This window comes from Copadichromis virginalis, linkage group LG6, assembly GCF_057382275.1.
Source record: "Copadichromis virginalis isolate Kocher_CV1m ecotype Utaka linkage group LG6, C_Virginalis_male_GT1.1, whole genome shotgun sequence".
NCBI classification, from domain to species: domain Eukaryota; kingdom Metazoa; phylum Chordata; class Actinopteri; order Cichliformes; family Cichlidae; genus Copadichromis; species Copadichromis virginalis.
Window position 1 is genome coordinate 23,537,405 of NC_140623.1, and position 18,915 is coordinate 23,556,319.

Here is an 18,915-nt window from a genome sequence, read left to right on the forward strand (position 1 = left end):
TTTAGCGAGTACCACTGAAGGGGTGTGAGTAAAGACTTATGGAACGAATTCAAACGTGCGTGGGACAGTAAGTACAGGTCTTACTGGCTATTGTGCAGCATTGTGGTAACAATGACACAGACAGACTGTGGTTATTTAAAGATGAGGTCATGAGTAGCAGTAGAGACATACGAGGTAAAAAAAAAGTTTAAAACTATATTTTGGGCAAAGTCTGCATTTAATATTATATTTTTTTAAATCAGGTTTTACTGGGTAGTCTGTACATGTGTTTCCATTTTCTTTTGACCACTGAAATTAAAGTTAATTTAGATAATGTCTCAAAATAGCTTCCTGAATAAGTGCCTATTTCATCATGGCTAATGAGTGCCAGGACAAATTCTACCTTTGCACTAATTTTATTAGTGCTTGAAAAGATGGCAACTTCTTAAGGTTCACCAAGGCATTTCACCTTTCATCCATGAGCCAGAGCGATAACTGTTGTGAGGATTATCCCCCCATCTTATTAATGCAGGGGACAGACTCAAAACACAGTCTTAACTCACAGTTTTAAAAGGTTTATTGGACAAATCACTAAGCTGTTCTGATTCTCTTAAGAATCTTTTGTCTTTAGAGTGAAGGTAAGATAAATAAGTTTTACTTCAGATTTTTGAGATGTGAATTGTGGATGGTCTGATGGAACAGCAAGCAGGCACCCAGAGAGGCAAGGCGAGCAGCATGGAGCATGGCTATGAGTGTGGCTGGGGTCTTGAGTGAAACTTGGAGGGGATGCAGGTAAGTAAGAAATCAGGTTCACGGAGTTAACTCCAAAAAGGCAGAGGGAGAAATGAAATTAATAAATGTAAATAACTCGGATGGAAAGCAAACATGGATAGCCTAATTACCACCATGGGAGGTGTAACGATCTGACGAAGATCTGCCATACTTCCAGCCATTAAATACTCTGGATGATGAGGAGACTCAGAACAAGGAATCAGAGAGAGGGCCACGCCTGATGACCCATGGAAGCATTTTCCCACCACTTCGCCTGTGTGGAGAAAGAAAACTAAAAAATCAAGTGAGAGGAAAAGGAAGACAAACATAAAAACCCCGAGTCTTCCCAGACAAGGACACTCTCTGGAGGTGGTCCATCACACGAGCCGAGGTTTTACTGTCACTAGGGCCAAAGTGTACAGCCTCATTAGGAAACTTGCCTCATTCGACAATCATTTTCGCTACCGAGGTCACCCGAGGTAGATGTGAGTAAGGGTTGAAATGCCTGGAAACAGATCTCAAAACTGCACTGTAGGTGTCAGAAGTCACCAACTCTGTTCAACTATGATCATTCACAGTGGTCATAGATTGCCACCTTGGTCCAAAATTTGAGCACTGACATCCTTGAAAGAGTATTCTTTCTCCTTTAAACTGAAGAAGCCTCCATGACAGTTTATGTAACATACAACGTGATGCAACTGACTAAACCCACAAAATGCAGTAAACCTTAGAACCAGTAGCAGCACAGGTCAATCAGTGGAAAACTAATTTACCAGAGTTCACAATATAAAAATATTATGTCACTTATTTCCAAGTGAGTCATTTCCCCCTCTCCACTGAAAAACCGGAACTTCACACACCTGCCACGTCTCACTGCTGGTTATATGCCACTGTATGCCAGCAGTACCACTGAACTCACTTGTTAACTGAAAGTAAATACAAGTCACAGTCTCATAAAACTGGTTGAGACATTGTCACATGGTGGCTATTTTAGGCAATCCAAAAACATTCTGCGTTGTTTAAAGAGAACCTGTTACATCGAACTCCATATGTTTATTCTCACGCTGTACTGCAGTAGCGCTGCATGATTCACAGGTCAAAATGATCTTTATGTCATACTGGGCCTTCATTCAGCTGCCCTCCATCTAAGTCAGCAATCTCCTGATTATCCGAATATCAGAAATAGAAACAGCATTTGAACAGCAGGCGTATAGGGCACATAGCTTTCAAGTCTTTAGTGCTGCTCTACCATGTGGGTACTAAATTAAAAAGTCTGAATAACCCTTGAACTAACAGGCATACCCAAACTTATGACTGCACAGCTCCTATCTTTCCACAGCTGGGAGCAAAGTTGAAATATTGCAATTAGAATGAGAAAACACTGTTGAGATGTAGAAATACTAATTAAATGCATTTAAAGCAAAAACAAGAACCACAAGAAGCTTGTGGCTTTGTTAATTAAGAATATTACAGAGGGTAATTTTTAGACTCCCTCAGCTTCATCAGTGAGATATATAGAGTCACGATTCAGAGAAAAAATATACTTACCAGCAGCATATGTCACTTTTTTTTTTTTATCAGAGCTGTTTTTAATAATGTGCCCTAAAGTTACTAAGATGCTGTTTATACTTTTCATGATGTAGAGCAGGGGTGTCAAACTCAAATACACAGTGGGCCAAAATTCAAAACTGGAACAATGTCGCGGGCTAACGTTAATATTTGTTGAAATATATTTATTCCTCCAGATATAAGAATGAATCTTTTCTTATGGACTCAAACACGTTTTGCTTAAAAACTGAATATGGAACAGCAAAGCCTAATACTAGACAATATATATATTAGCTGTATAATACCAGTAGGCCAGCTCTGATAGTAATTTGGTATGGCGGGCCAGAGTTTGACACCTATGATGTAGAGGGTCAATATACATGTCCAGTGATTATTATGGAAGCTTAACGGGATTTCAGGTGGTAAAAGTCCACAAAGGAAATGTATATAAACAGATAACTCCAAGTTTCAGCACTGTGATGAGTCACTGCATCATAAGCAGGTCTGTTGGCCCTGTATACACACTTTTAGGGGTCCATTAGCGGAGCTGATCAGGTTTTCAGGTATGCAAGTGTGATCCTTGAATGACTCAGTGACCACAGATGTTAGAACTGTTGGTTTGAAGTCATTAATGCAGGGTCACATGTATGTTAATGGATTCTTTGAGGCAGTAAGCTGCAGAGCACAGAGATAGCGAGAAGCTGAATATGTTAAATAACTCATGAGCCAGTTCAGCAGCACAGTCTGATCTGCTGCTTTGTTTTTAGACAGTAGTCCAAAAGTGGCCCTTGCTGTCACCTTCCTGGGTCTGTTGACCCAGCGTTTTGAGTTTTAGTTTATTTGGATGATATGTTTGAGTTCTTTAGGGTAGCTAAGTTGTTTATTAGTTTCCCTTTGTGTCTTCTACCGCTGTATTTAAGTTTCCCTCTCCCTTTTCCCTTTGTGTTTCATGCTGCATGTCTTATGTTGTCAAGTTTATATTGTCTTGTCTGCGTCACATGTTTCCTGTTATATTTTGAAAGTCTGTGTCCTATGTCAGTGTAGTCAGCTTTGCTTCCTTTGTCTCGTTATGTCAGACCAGTGCCAGCTCTTTCCCCATGTGTTTCCACTTCCCCCAATCACCCTTGTGTGTATTTAGTCTGTGTGTTTCTGTTCATTCCTTGTCAGGTCGTCTGTTGTTCACTCCAAGGTTGCCATGTCATGTTTCCAAGTTTCATGTCTAGGTTTTTCCTTGTTGTTTATTTAATTTATTTAATTCTCCCAGTTTAGGTTGATGTTAGTTTACTTCAGTTTGCCTTGCCTTTTCTTTGTACCCTTTTACCAGCCTTGTTAAACGGCTCGCTTTTTGTTAATACTCAAGCTTTGGTCCAAGTTCCTTCGTGTCTGCATTTTGGGTCCACTCTTCACAATTAATACAGTCGGACACCGCCAGACTGTGACACCTTGCTGTCTCTTCATGCCTAAAAATAAGAGAGAGTGGAGACAGAGAGGCTAACACTGCTCTTAGACATACTCCAGTCACAGCCTTCTACTGGCTGTAATTGACAGGTACACACACTTCTGTGATTTCACAGAATGCTTGATGTCTCTGCCATCAAATTCTAACAGGCTTCTATTATGATACCTACCAATAAATCACATGTTTCCCTGAAAAGAACAGGTAAAGTGGATAGTGTGTTTTCATCTCTCGCCTCTGCCAAGTCTTTCTTTATTCACATTCATGTGTTCCAAATGTACAGAAAGTGCATCTTGGAGTTAATCTTTCACATTACCAAAATCCGAATAAAGTGGAATATAAACTCAAATAATATAAACACCAACCAGCATTTAATTTGTTAATTTTTTTCCACATATGTTGACAGGATTACAGTAATGCTGATTTGCACTTTGATAAAAGCACATTTGTGTAGTGGGAAACCCTGCAGAAATATGGCAGAGATAGCAGAAATAAGATTACAGTGACTAACTTTAAATAATTATTGGAGACACCTGCAAAATAGTCTGTGAACTTGTCAACTTATTTATATGTACAGGATTGGTGCTGTACAAACAAAACTGCTATTGCCTACTAGCACTACTACTATTGACAAGTCAAGCATAGAGTGGGTCTGGCAGATGCCAAGGCAAAAACTAGATCCAGGTTCAGCAGGTTCAGACTTCCCTCTCACTGGCTACCTCCAAGGCATTTCCAAGCCAGCCGAGAGATGTACGCTCTTCAGCATATCCTGGGTGTGCCCCAGGGCTTCCTTGCAGCATAACATGATTAAAACAACTCAAATAGGAGGCACCTTGGAGGCGTCCTTGTCAGATGCCCAAACCACCTTAACTGACTCCTTTCAATGTGGAGGAATAGAGTCTCCACTCTGACTTATTCACAAATGCCAAGCTCCTCGGCCTATATTTTGCCATTTCAGTTTGTCAATCTTGTGCTCATCTCTCTCTTCACTCATGAACAAAACCTCAAATGGTCCACCTGGGATACCATGACCTCAGAATTTGAGATGCTAACTCTCATCCCATTTGATTCACCTCCAGCTTGCAAACCTCCCGAGTGTGACCTGGAGTTTGCTGCTTAATGAAGCCAACAAAACCACACCCCCAACAGGATACCAAGAGTGACACGGTCAGATGCCTTCTCCTTGACGTGGCAGTGACGGGTGTGAAAAGTGACTCTACATTTACACTTGACTCAGTAAGTAGGATCACACCATTTTGAGACTGAACAACCTCATTGATAATATCTTATATCTCTAGCAAGTTTTTGCTGTACATGAAAGTGTGGATATGATCAAAGCACCCCTCAACATCTCCACCGATAAGCTGTGCAGTATTACTGACAGAAACCGGCACAATATTGGAAGGAATCTGGAAAAGCCTGTTAGATGACGGGGGAAGCGGACTCTTCCTCTTGCAGTCTGCCATGACAACAACTTCCTCGCTCCTTTGTAGCCGTTTACTTTCAAGTACATCTCGTCTTCTTTGTTTAGTCCCAGCTTGCTTCCCACAAACAGCTCATCTTCTCACGCTACATTGCACCACCAATTCTATCAGTCGCATGTCTTGTAGACTGTGGATTAGCTCATGACCAACAAGGAGAGCAGATCCTGGACAATAGGGGTGCAACGATACTCGTATCGATATTGAACCGTTCGATACAGTGCTTTCGGTTCGGTACGCATATGTATCGAACAATACAAAATTGTAATTTATTTTATCAGCTTTCCTTCTGACGATGCTGTCTGTGTTGAGCGCTCAGTGAATCTGCGTTCGACTACTCTGCCTAGGCTGCACTGTTGAGCGCAGATCCACTGAGCGCTCAACACAGACAGCATTGTCAGAAGGAAGAGCGCAGGGCAAGCTAGCGAGACAGAAGTTAAGCTCTCCTTGCAACATGGCAAATTGAACCTCCCCCACCCTCATTCAGATCTGGCGTTTGGAACTATTTTGGTTTTCATGTGACGTATGACCCTGAAGGTAAGCGCGTCATGGACTAAAGTAAAGCAGTATGTTGGATGTGCCGTGCAATGCTCAGTTACATGGGTGGGAGCTAGTGTGTTAGCGCAGTTAGCTCGTTAACGTGTTGGCCGTCCAGCCCCATGCACGGGGCGATCGGCGGTAGCTAGTTAACGGAGATTTGCCGTGTTGTGGCGTTAACGTCATTTCAACGAGATTAACCTGAAAACACTAGTGGGAACACAACAAATATGACTGCACATTTACGCCGACATCATCCTAGTGCAAAGACAAGTGGAAGCAGACAAAAACAACAAGCACACATGCTACAAACTTTACCCGAGTCATTTAGACAGCCGTTAGCACATGATTCGCCTTATGGGGACCTGATATGTTTAATATGCTGCTGAGAATATAGCCCAGAAGAAGCGTATAGTATAGCTTTTATTTTGGAAAGAGCCATTTCTCTGTAATAAACTCTTTTCCAAAGATGAGTGATTCCTCAATCAGATACAGGGCTCGCAATATCGCTAGCCCGACGTCCCGGGGCTAGCGATTTTTCCAGTCGGGCTACCAAAATCTATCTCTGCCCTGCCCGTCGGGCTATTGTAGGAAGGAAAAATATATGTCAATGCTTTTGCATTCTTTCGGAAATGTAGCTGGGTAATTATGTCATTGGCATCGGTGAGCCACTGTTAATATGTGACATATTGAAGTCGCGTTTGAATTTGTGCTTGTTTTTTGCTTTCACTTTGCAATCGCGTGAACTGTGTATAGAGAGCGACAGCACTGATTGGTGAATGATGATAATTTGTGCACCAATTCCTCTGACATCGTCTTATTAATCGTTAGCTTACTATGCAAACATGACAAGTGAAATCTCCGCAGCTTAAACATGTAAGAGGTTGATCGCGCAGAGAATCGCTGAGCTTATGTGAGTGCGTGTGTAAAAGCAGCAGGATATATATTTTAGTTCTGCTGAGCCAAATAAGACAGGTCAGGGTGAAGAAGTGACAGCCAAAGAAAAGCTTACCACAAAACGGAAAAGTTATGACAAATCAGACTATAAGGCAAAAAGAAAGTGCAGCTTTATGGACAAAATAATTTCTGTGGCTGCAATATGATGAGCTAAATAACCAGGGGTGCACATAAGTGGTCCGCATGTGCGCATTCGCTGTCAAAATAGAAAACACGCACAAGGGTTAGGGTTAAATTTAAAAACTGTACTTTTGAGTTAAAATATATATTTATAATTTTAATAAATGACAAATTTAAAAAGGCATGAACATTTTTTTTTGTTCGAACCGTGACACCAAAGTATCGAACCGAACCGAACCGTGAATTTTGTGTATCGTTGCACCCCTACTGGACAAGTCCCCAAGAATCTGTACCAGGCCCCTAACGTAAGGTCTGCGAACAAGTTACATTTTTCCCCGAAAAGAACAAGTAAGGTATATAGTGTGCTTTCCTTTTTTGGCTTCTGCCAAAGTCTGAAGACAAAAGCTAGTACCACACTAAACTGTCGTACTCAGGAGGAGGTGGTGCCCCCTTGTGGTGTAACTTGGGATATCACTCCATGAAGGATCTGTGAGTACAAGAAAATAATTATTAGAATATAATGTGTTAAATTTGCTTAGATGAAAGGGTCCAGCAATAGATCAGAGGAATAGGGAAGGATTTGTTTGTGTGTTTTAGTCTGGTTTAGCTGTAGGCTTGAGAGTGTGTGTGTGTAATTGTGTACAGGGAAAGGAATTTATGGACACTGGGGGTCTGCCTGTCATAAAAGGAGACCGGAAGCTACAGTTGGGGATTGCTGATGCTTGTACCCAGTGCCGTAGCTCCGCAAACGCACATAACGCACACTGCGTAGGGCACCAAATGGCCGGTAGGGCACCAAAAAAATCAGGGTCGTAAAAAAAAAAAGTAAACCATATTAATACTATAAATATCATATGCATTAATATGGTTAAACAATACAAAAGCAACATAAAACAATTTTCCCGAGAAAAGGGGTGAATCTGCTTTGTGCCCTGTCTCCAGTCTCCTCCTGGTGCCCCCCCACTCCCAGTGGTCTGTTCTATAATTGGTAAACACCTGTTTGAACATGGCCTCGAAACGGCAACAGGAGTCGGGAGCGGAGAAAAGAAAGAAGAAGAGGAAGCGTGATGAAACTCAGGCGTCGCTTGCCGGTAAGGCAATGTTTAAATAATAATAATAAAAAAAGTTCATTATTGTAGCCCTTGCTTGCACGCTCATGTCCGTCAACTCTGTGATAGCTCCTGTTAGCAGTGTTCATACTGTGTTAACAAATGTTGCAAATGATTGATGTTGGGTAGTTTGTTTACGTTGTGGATATGAATATAGAATGGACTACTAAAAGCAACTCATCATGGTCACTCAATTGACGGTTTTCAGATAACGTTAGCAATCGTGACTCACGATTGCTAACGTTATCGTGATTCGTGAGACTAGCATTTCCCTCCTCAGGTTGCTAGCTGGCTAACGTCATGCATGCTACTGATTAACCTTAACTTTGGGATAGGTCAGTGATGCAGTCAAGTATTATTATCAGATTAGACAAGATTACTTTGTATGTTGCTGCATTTCAGGATATCTATAAAGACGCATATCTTATTTATGCCATTGACGTCTGAACACATAAATAGTTCTCGTCTTTCTTTAGGTTCATAGATCAAGGGCGACATCTGTTGGTGAAACTGTAATATGAAACCTATATCTTCCAGTAATATAGATTTCCTACTTGCGCATTTATATCAAATTATGTACAGCATGTTTATATTGCCATTTGCCATTATGAAAATCTATACATGTAAAATATAGTTAGTAATTTTTAAATGTACCAGTGACTTACTTAATTTATTAGTCTTATAATGCAATCTTTCGTAGGCCTACTGTAGATTCAAAATTGTATTTCTGTAAAATCCCTGAATATTTTCTCTTGTATGCAGGGTCAATGCTTAAATATGTTCAAGGAGGATCTCAAGGACAGGATGAACCATCCAGTAGTAGTGCCATCCCTGGACATCAACCACCAGCCATTGTAGACCCTGCAACAATCCCTAGCCAAGAAGAACAAGAACCATCAACCACCAGTTCAGGTACAGTTCCATACACAAGTACCACTGAGAGTCCTGTCACTGAGAGACTATCAGAAAGTGACACTGTGGAGACATGTGTGCCCCCTTCAACCGATCCTGCTCTTTGGCCAGCTCACGTTGTAGATGCTGATCGTGTTGAAATTGTGCGGAGAGGTCCTTTTAATGTCAGCTCTGATTTTAATTTTCCAAAGGGGCCTGATGGAAGAGCATTTCACACTAGCCTTAAGTTCAAAATTCTTCCCAATGGAGAAAAGGTTCACCGGAGCTGGTTAGTGTACTCACCGCAGAACAATGCTGTGTTCTGCTTTGCATGTAAGCTTTTCAGTGTGAAGGATATAAAGCTGAGTACAGAGGGCTTCAGTGACTGGTCGAACATCAACATCCGTTTGAGGGGTCATGAGTGTAGCCAAGACCACATACAGTGCATGCTTAAGTGGAGAGAACTGGACACACGGCTAAAGAAAAGCATGGCAATAGATCAACAGGAGTTGACCTTACTAGAGGCAGAAAGGAAAAAGTGGCGAGAGATTCTCAAACGATTACTCTCAATAACTCTCTCACTGGCTTCCAGAAATTTGTCTTTTAGGGGCTCTTCTGACTGTCTTTATGAGCCGGACAATGGCAACTTCTTGAAGGAAGTAGAGCTTATGGCAACATATGACCTTGTAATGGCAAATCACTTGGCCAACATAAAAGATGAAGGTTCCCACACACATTACCTCAGCCCTGAGACACAGAACGAACTAATTCAGATTATCTCTTCAGAAACATTCCGCGCCATTGTGAAGCAAATCCAGTTGGCAAAATACACGTACAATTAAACCCGAGAGCATTGTTTGTGCCTTGTGGAGCTCACACGATGAATCTGGTCATAGCTGATGCTGCCAAGTCCTCTCCAGATGCAACTGGCTACTTTGGGTATTTGCAGAAGTTGTTCAATTTCTTTTCCAGTGCCACCCAGCGATGGGCCATTTTAACAAAACATGTGAAATTGACACTTAAATCTTGGAGTGACGTTAGATGGGAAAGCAGGCTTCAAAGTGTAACTGCTGTCCGGAGTCAGACAAAAGAAGTGAGGGATGCTCTCCTGGAGGCCAGAGAAGCTGTAAGTGATGCAGTCGCAAAGGTGGAGGCTCAAGTGCTTGCTGAGGAAGTAGCCTCATTTCGATTTTTGATTTGCTCCATCGTGTGGTGTGAACTTCTTACAATCACAAACCAGGTGAACAAGTTACTACAGTCCAGCTCCATGCAGCTCGATGTTGCTGTCAGGCTCATTGACACTGCCAAAAGTAACCTCTCTAAATACAGACAGTCTGGGTTTGATGAGGCTGTGTCAGCTGCCAAAGAACTCTGTGAGGCCCTGAACATAGAACCACAGTTGAAGGAGAAAAGGCTCAGGAGCACAAAAAGGCAGTTTGCATATGAAGCTGTTTCAATTGTGTTGTGGACTCTGCTTTAATCTCCCTACAGGAGAGGTTTGAGACCATGAATCAAGTGAAGGAGAAATATGGAGTGCTGCTTGATTTCAGCAAAGTGAATGGGATGTCCAAGGAGGATTTAAAAAAACACTGCACTGAAGTACAGAAGACACTGACAGATAAGGGAGTAGCTGACATTGATGGACCTGAGATGATGCAGGAAATCATCAACCTTCCTTAGCTGCCACCACAGACGTCTGCTTTGGAAATGCTGTCATTTTTACATGACAATCAGCTTCAAGAGGTATATCCCAATCTGTGGATTGCTCTGCGTATTGCACTGACCCTGCCTGTCACAGTTGCCTCTGCTGAGCGAAGCTTTTCAAAGCTCAAACTCATTAAAACGTACCTGCGTTCATCAATGGGGCAGGAACGTTTAAGTGGTCTGGCTGTTATCAGCATCAATGGTGACGTGGCTCAGAAGCTATCATATGATGACCTTATAGCTGATTTTGCAACCAGAAAATGCAGGCGTGTGCCTCTCTAGGCCCTAGAGAGGCACACCACGCCTGCATTTTCTGGTTGTCAGAGTATGCCCTAGAGTCTAGGGCATACTCTGACAACGAATTGTAAAAATGTTTAACATAGTTACTTAAGGAATGTGGCTTTTGTGTTCAAATTCTTATTTTTCTTATTTAAGTTTCTTATTTAAATTCTATTGTGAAACTATTTGTAAATATATTAATAATAATACTATTATATTATATATATTATTTTTTTATAAAAAAAATTACACATTATTGCCAGGCTCTTTGTTCTTGTTCCAATGTTCAATTTTTGTTTCAGTATTTATTTGTAACAGTATTTTTAACCTCCTTTAACCTTATTTATTTGTTTAACTGTCATGTTTGTTGTTATTTAATTAAACAAATTCCACTGAGAAATTCAAAAGTATTAATGTTTTTTTTTTTTTTTTTTCAGTGGCGGGGGGGGCACCATAAAGCATTTGTGCTTAGGGCACCCAAATGGCTAGCAACGGCCCTGCTTGTACCTTTAATAAAAACTCATAATTATTATAACGTAGAAGCAGGTTTGCAGGAGACTCTCCACATGCTTATCTGTAAATGTAAGACAATAAGAGGCCAATGGCCCAGTGGATGCAGAGTGGAGGTCTCAGTGTTTGTAATGTTAACTCTGTTTTGTATGTTGTCAAAAGGAATTTGGTGTAGCTTGGGTGAGGAGATTACTTTTATGGCCATCATGAAGTCACGTACACAGAGACACACACACAAACACAGAGTGCTTTGACTGTTACACTCACACACCCACATGCACACACACGGGTACGCACACACACAGGCACTCATGTGCTCGTGCATACACACACAAACACAGAGTTTGCAGTACACCATGAGGGTTTTATGATGGGGTCGCTTCTATAAAGCTGACTGTAACAAACAAAGGAGTGGAAGATTTGCAGAGGGACACCGGCCTTGCACATCTCCCCTTCTAGAAGATGCATGCTTAACTGAAGATGAATAAAGGTTTTGTGAAAATGACTACTGAGTCCGGTGCCGTCTCTGGATGCCTCGAGGAATAAAAAAAAGAACCGGGGTGAAACTGATTTCGTAACAGATCTATCACTGAATCCAGGAGTTAGGACCCTTATTTAACAAAATTACAAATGAAAAACATTTAAAGCATAAAAAATAAGTAAAGCGCACAATGTGACCACATGTTACTTGGAGTTCTAAAATTCACCAGCACTGACAGCACACTGAGAGACGCACACTGTAGCTGTGTCCCACCCCCATATTTAATATTCATTCTAATCAGGTTTTGAATGTTTGGTGTGTTCACCCTGGAAAATGAAAAAAATAAAAAACTTAAAATGTCCTTAGGGCATCACTGTGCGTGCATGCTAAGTACTCTTTTAGTTTAACTTTTTGAGATGGCTTTGATGGACACTAGACTCCCATAATGCACTAAATAAAGGAAATTAGATGTCTGATGTTTGAAAAGCTCCAGTAATAAACATTGCAGCCATTGCCCATTTTTACAGGGAGTGACATTTTAAATCCTATCTGACAGTGAAAGCAGACATTTTTATTTCGTTCTTCTTTTTAAAAAACAAAACAAAACAATAAGAGACCTGTTGGTTGTGCCTCAGGACACACACTCAGCAAATTGTTTTTGTTTGCATTCATTTCGCATTCATGGAAACGAATTGTCACATTTTTTGGTGAGAGTGAGCACAAGTTTATAAGTAATGCATTTCCACAGGAAGCAGAAAAAGCAGGGGCCATCACCATGCCAACTAAGACAGCAGAGCTTTTTATTTTAAAAAAAGCAACAACTGTTTTTTAATCCAAACCATGATCTTTTAACTAATAAGTTGTTTTTATTGCTTAACCCTTTAAAGCAGCGGTCCCCATAATTGTCAGAAAATTGTAATATTTTGAATCATCTGAGAAATTTCCATGAATGACTTTTCATTTGTATTGTATTTGCTACATCTGGATTTAAAAAAAAAAAAAAAATGAAATCCTTTAAAAATGTATTACGCAATTATTTGGGTTTTTCAGGAGGGGGAAAAAAAAATCACACTGATGATGAAGTCTCAAAAACTCACGAAAAAAAACTGTATGTATCAAATATGGTACACTAAGTGTTAAGGAGTTAAATCAAACAAGTCAACAAAAAACAGTGTCTTTTGTTAATTTACTATTTAATAAAAATATAGGTAACATCTAATCATGAATCTTGAACTACTGACCTCAGATTTAATTAGATGGCTACTTATTAGTCTAGTCAGCATCATGGCTGAACTTCACTGTACTTCTTAAAGAAAGCAAATATGTAACCCCTGCAGCAGTTCTGTCAGGGCTCTGTGTGCAGGCAGCGTAGATGAGGACCCAAACGCAGGACTCAGAGACTGAATTGTAACTGAAAACTTCAGCTTTATTGCTGGCGAAGAAACAAAACATGAACTGAAACAATGAACCCGACGAACAGAAACACACAGGCACAATCTGAGGGTACGACACGACAGAGAGCAAAGGCAAACACAGGGCTTATATACACAGGGGAGTAATCAGGGAATGGAAAACAGGAGGGAGACACAGCTGGGAGAGATTAGGGCTAATGAGACAGGGTTGAGCGAACCTAGACACACTGACATAAGACATAATCCCTCTCTCGCGCTGCTGTGGAGAGAGTGAGCAGCTTCCGGTTCCTTGGCGTACACCTGGCTGAGGATCTTACGTGGTCAGTACACACAAACAAAACAGTGAAGAAATGGTAAATGGCCTGCATTTGTATAGCGCTTTTCTAGTCCATAGGACCCCAAAGCGCTTTACACTACATTCAGTCATTCACCCATTCACACACACATTCACACACTGGCGATAGCAAGCTACATTGTAGCCACAGCTGCCCTGGGGCGCACTGACAGAGGCGCAGCAGCGCCTCTTCTTTCTCAGGAGACTGAAAAGATTCGGCATGAGCCCCCGCATCCTCAGGACCTTCTATCACTGTGCCATTGAGAGCATCCTCACTGGATGCATCACCACCTGGTATGGCAACAGCACCGCCTACAACTGCAAAGCTCTCCAGCGAGTAGTGCGGTGCTCTGAACGGATAATTGGAGGTGAGCTTCCCTCCCTCCAAGACATCTACAGGAAGCGGTGCCTGAGGAAAGCGGGGAGGATCATCAAGGACTCCAGTCACCCCAGCCATAAACTGTTCAGACTGCTTCCATCAGGAAGGAGGTTCTGCAGCATCCGGTCCCGTACCAGCAGACTGAGAGACAGCTTTTTCCATCAGGCCATCAGACTGCTGAACACTTCATAGACACCTCAGCTTCACTACTGGAACTTTAACATTATGCACTCCATACTGTACAGTAACGCCACTGTTTTGCACGTGTCTCACTCTGTATATTTTATTTTATTTATTTTATATATTCTATTCATTGTTTACTCTATTTAATTTGTAAAATATGTGTACACACACACACACACACAGAAAAATATTTAGTATACACATCCAGAAATGCATATACTATTATATATTGTACATATATTTATTAGTTTCAGATGTAGCCATTCTTGTATTTTGCTTGTTTACATTATTGTATTTTGCACAACTCTGTTGCTTGTGAAGCTCGCACACAAGAATTTCACTCACATGTGCTGTACCAATGTACCTGCACATGTGATGTGACAATAAAAGTGATTTGATTTGATTTGAAAATAAAACAAGAAATAATTCACAAAGACGCCGACTAAGAAACACGGACTTTACACGGGCAGAGCTAAACCTAAACCCGAATAAGCTGGAACATACTAAATATCATCATCATCATCATCATTGCCTGACGATAGATCAAGAAAATAACCAAAAATCAAACCAAAACATGAGAACTCAAAATGCTGGATCAAAATGACCCAGAACTGTGATAAGTTCCTTGTCATTTGACCACTGGGCTTTTTAGGCTGGGGTTTGTCCAATATAGCTTGAAATGCATTTCCTGAAAGTGACTCGTGACAAGCCTTTGAATGCTGGGTCCTTATTCTTCTGTGTTTGTATGAATGAAGTCTTCAACAGGGTCTCTCTGATATTTCACTTTTGACAGCTTTCCTTTTGTTTCTAGAAACATTTGTTGTTGTTCTTGTTGTTGGTTTTGCCTTGGAGACCCCTAGGGGTTTTTTGTTATGCTTTTTCCTTGTTTTGTTTTTTTTGCTTTCATATTTGTTCATGATCATTTTCTTACATGTTTTTGTTAATTGGCATTTTCTGAAATAAAACAATAACAGAGTTGGTGGTGAATTAGGATCTGTTATGTTAAGTCCTGCAACACACTGGAATCCAAGTTAAGGACTTAATAGTCTGCTATACGGTGTCCTGTATGGGCCAGCTTTGACCCATGAGCCACAGTTTAAATCAAATTTATTGATTTAAATTTGACTGAGCTGCGAGTAAATATTGTAGTAGGTAAGTTTGACTAATTGACTAATTGGTTGTTGTTTAAAATACCAGCATTTGCTGGAGAATTTTCAAGGTTCAGTCTGCGCTATAGAAACTAACAACGCTCTGTGCTTAAAATTCCCAGAAATTACAGTTCAGTTTGTTCATTTCGACCTTTTGCAGCTATTTTGAGTCAACTGTGTAAACATTTTTAGTTACAAATGTCAAATGCTTGAGCACTATCATTAGGGATGCAACGATACCAATTTCTTCAAACCGATACGATACCGATCCTTGGATGTGAGTACTTGCCGATACCGAGTACATAAAATGATACGTCTACCACACACACACAGAAAAATGCAATGAATTGGAAGACAGATTTTATTTTATTCTCTGTCAATAAAAAATATTAATAAAAATGACCACAGAAATTACATTTCAAGCGAAAAATAAACACTTCTCTTAAATTATCGCAGTGTCCACATTGTAAACAAACAAACAAAATAACTAAAGTGTTTTGCAGCCTCCATTTTTCAGAGGGACATAACATTAATGAACCTATTGCAGAGTATCCACATTTTAATTTAAAAAAATAAAATAACTGAACTCCTTGGGTCTCTTTCCCTCTTTCAGATTGAAAAATAAACACTTATGTTCAGAATAAAAACAAATAAAACTTAGGTTTCAGAATAAAATAAACACTTTTGTTAAGTTATTGCACAATGCCCATATTATATCCAAACAAAATAACAGTGAACTATGTGGCACTGTCTACAGCTTTCAGATTCACATAACATTAATGAACCACCTATTGCAGAGTGTCCACATTTTCATCAAACAAAAAAAACTTCAGTCAGCAAGCAATGGTGTGACCTCCGAACTAAACTGTTTTTGGGAAAGTGAGAGGCAGGTTATTTTTGATGAAAATAATCATCTCTGCATGATCAGCTGTGAGCCTGTTTCTGCTTTCATTCACAATGTGTGACACTGAGCTGAACAGCCTTTCACTATCTACACTTGTGCATGGTGCTGAAAGGTATCTGCCCGCCACTTTAGCCAGGTTTGGTAACCGCACTTTATTAACCATCCAGTATTGTAGAGGTTTGTCTTCTCGTAAAATTGCGGCCTCTCCAAGATATGTCTCTAACTCTACAGTAGAACCTACCGCAGCTCTGCCCACCGATGCGAATGCCTGCTCATCTGCAATTTCATCAAACATGCTGTCCAGACTAGTTGTGGGCTGGTCACTGCGTGCTTTTCCTGAAGGTGGTTCATTCAGGTCATGATCCTCCTCTCCAGGCAACCTTAGCAGCTCAAGTTTTAGCATCTCCTTGGCATTTGCAGCAGTTGTGGTGCTGGAGAAAAAACGATTTTTATATCTAAAACAGAGAAAGAAAAAAGTTAGCTGACAATAGGTTTGCTCACCATTTTTTTTTGCAGTAACAGTTACATACACAGTCATATTCACATACAGTCAAACAGTTACACACACACACAGGCACAACACTCACCTGGGATCGAGTAGCGCGGCGATGCTATAGAGTGGGTCTTCCTCCACATCAGTGAACCGTGTCCTGACAGCTGCAGCCAAGGTTCCCTTCATTGCTTTGATCCCATGGTCCTCGCCAGTCTCCCTTGTTAGAAATCTGTGGAGCACAGTGACGGCTGGAATGACGTCTGCAGCCATGGCATCTGCAGAGCTGAGTTTTCGAGTTAACTCCTCGAATGGACCCAGAACAGATATCACCTTCTCCAGCAGTGTCCACTGGTGAGCCGTGAGCATATCAGGGAGTCCATATTCAGACAGAAATATTCCCAGAGCCCGTTTCTGCTCGATCAATGACTGTATCATATAAAAGGTGCTGTTCCAGCGGGTCTGCACGTCTTGCTGGAGCCGCTTCGCGGGCTGGTTGATCTGTAATTGAATGTCCTCCAGATGGGAGCTGGCCAGAGCAGAATGTTTAAAATGTCCAACTATTTTGCGGCCAACTGCCACCGCATCAGCAACACTCTGTGACAGAAGGCCCTTATGAACAACCAGCTGGAGAGTGTGAGCAGTACAAGGTAGGCTGGGCAGCTCAGCATAACTCATGGCCTTTATCATATTTCTTGCGTTGTCCCGGAGCACTATGTGGACGGACGTCTTTGGTATGTCCCAGGTTTAAAGCATACTATCGAAAGCAGTTGCGATGTTTTGGCTGGTGTGCGAGCCCCTGAACGACCTTGCATGTAGTGTTACTTGATGACGAACAAACTTCTCATCAATCCACTGCGCTGTTAAACTGAGGAGCGACATCGGGGACACACTGCTTGTCCAAATGTCGGTAGTGAAACTTAAGGCTGAAACCTCCTGCAAGAGGTTATGCACGTGTTTTTTTACCTCTTCAAAAAGTTTTGGCAGCATTACGTCCGTGATGGCTGGGAATCTCATATCGCGGCTCGAGTATGCTGAGAAGACGGCGAAATCCTACGTTTTCTGCGACCGACAGTGGCTGGTCATCCAGAGCGATAAAATGAGTCCGAGCCTCTGTTATTTTAACTGCTCGTGGATTTTCTCTTGACATTTTTCATCGCTTTTCCAAAACCCGAGTTGAAGTGGGCTGTTCTGGTCTTGCGTTAGCCTTAGCAAACTCGGTGTACTCCAGAGCATGATGTGTCCTCAGGTGTTTTATTAAATTGCTTTTATTGAACGATGTACTCTCCTTCCCTCCCCTGGACATCTTACTGGTACACAGTTTGCACTCGGCCTTGCTTCTGTCATCTTCACAAATTTTGAAGTAAGTCCACACTGCTGACATTTTGTTTAGCGTAGCTACAAGAGCCGCCAGTCTCACTCGCCTAACCCCCTGGCGACATGTCCCCCTAGCGGCCAATCTAAAAAATTACCACAGAAAGTACAGGCCACCCTCTGATTCATGAAGTAAGTTGGTATCGATTCATGGTATCGGTTAACTTTTGCGAGTATGAGTACACGCACATTTTATGGTATCGGCCCGATACCATAAAATGTGCATCGGTATCGCTGCATCCCTAACTATCATACATTTTCTTATGAAACAGCAAAGAGGTAGACTTAAAAATCTAAGAACTATTCCTCCAACGCTGGAAAATACTCAAAATAGAGAAGGGAGGCAGAAAACACAGTTATGAATCAGAGAGCCCAGATCAACGGGGCCAGATCAAATTGTTACCTGCGCATAGTTAGCTTTCCTGAGTCAGCACTGGAGCAGACACAGTGAGAAGAAGCTCTCAAGTATCTACCACAATGAAGCTAAAAAGGTCACTAATTATTTAAACCAACGTGGATGAGAAGTTATTTAAGTACAACACAAGGCTCACAGCCTCTAATTTTGAGGCAAGCGTGAATTTTCCTTTGAAACTTAAAACATGTGTTACTAGAATAAAAAAAACCTCCCATGGTACATCAGTAAGCTTAAGGTACAAGGTACTAAATCATGATTATCCAACACTAAAGCTGCAATATGTAAAATAACGATTGGTTTGTTTTTTTTTTTTGTTCTGGGAGCTGTTCAAGGTGTGTACTTTTTCTTGTTTTGAGTCGTGCAAGGTAATGTCAAGAAAGTTTGAAGCAATTCCAGACACATCTGTAAAGATTACAGTATAGAAGCTGCAAGGTTGTTGGATATATCAACTTC

General features: G+C 41.1%; 2 protein-coding genes across 2 annotated transcripts in view; both read right to left on the reverse strand.

Annotated features, from left to right (window-relative positions):
• Window positions 1-18,915, reverse strand: part of gpr83 (G protein-coupled receptor 83) — a 44,299-nt gene that overhangs the window by 5,523 nt on the left and 19,861 nt on the right. The window lies entirely within an intron of this gene.
• LOC146707799 (zinc finger BED domain-containing protein 4-like) lies at window positions 15,689-17,925 on the reverse strand. Its single transcript, XM_085460891.1, has 2 exons — window positions 16,771-17,925; window positions 15,689-16,638 (listed from the first exon to the last, which is right to left on the reverse strand). Exons 1-2 carry the CDS (start codon window positions 17,361-17,363, stop codon window positions 16,140-16,142), a joined length of 1,092 nt encoding a protein of 363 aa, XP_085317017.1. The 5' UTR covers window positions 17,364-17,925; the 3' UTR covers window positions 15,689-16,139.

What these genes read in the sequence shown, in the direction of transcription:
- LOC146707799 (XM_085460891.1), bottom strand. Translation starts at nt 17,363, where the DNA reads ATGATAAAGGCCATGAGTTATGCTGAGCTGCCCAGCCTACCTTGTACT. An exon ending in GCCGCGCTACTCGATCCCAG is followed by an intron (nt 16,639 to 16,770) that starts GTGAGTGTTGTG and finishes TCTCTGTTTTAG; the next exon opens with ATATAAAAATCGTTTTTTCT.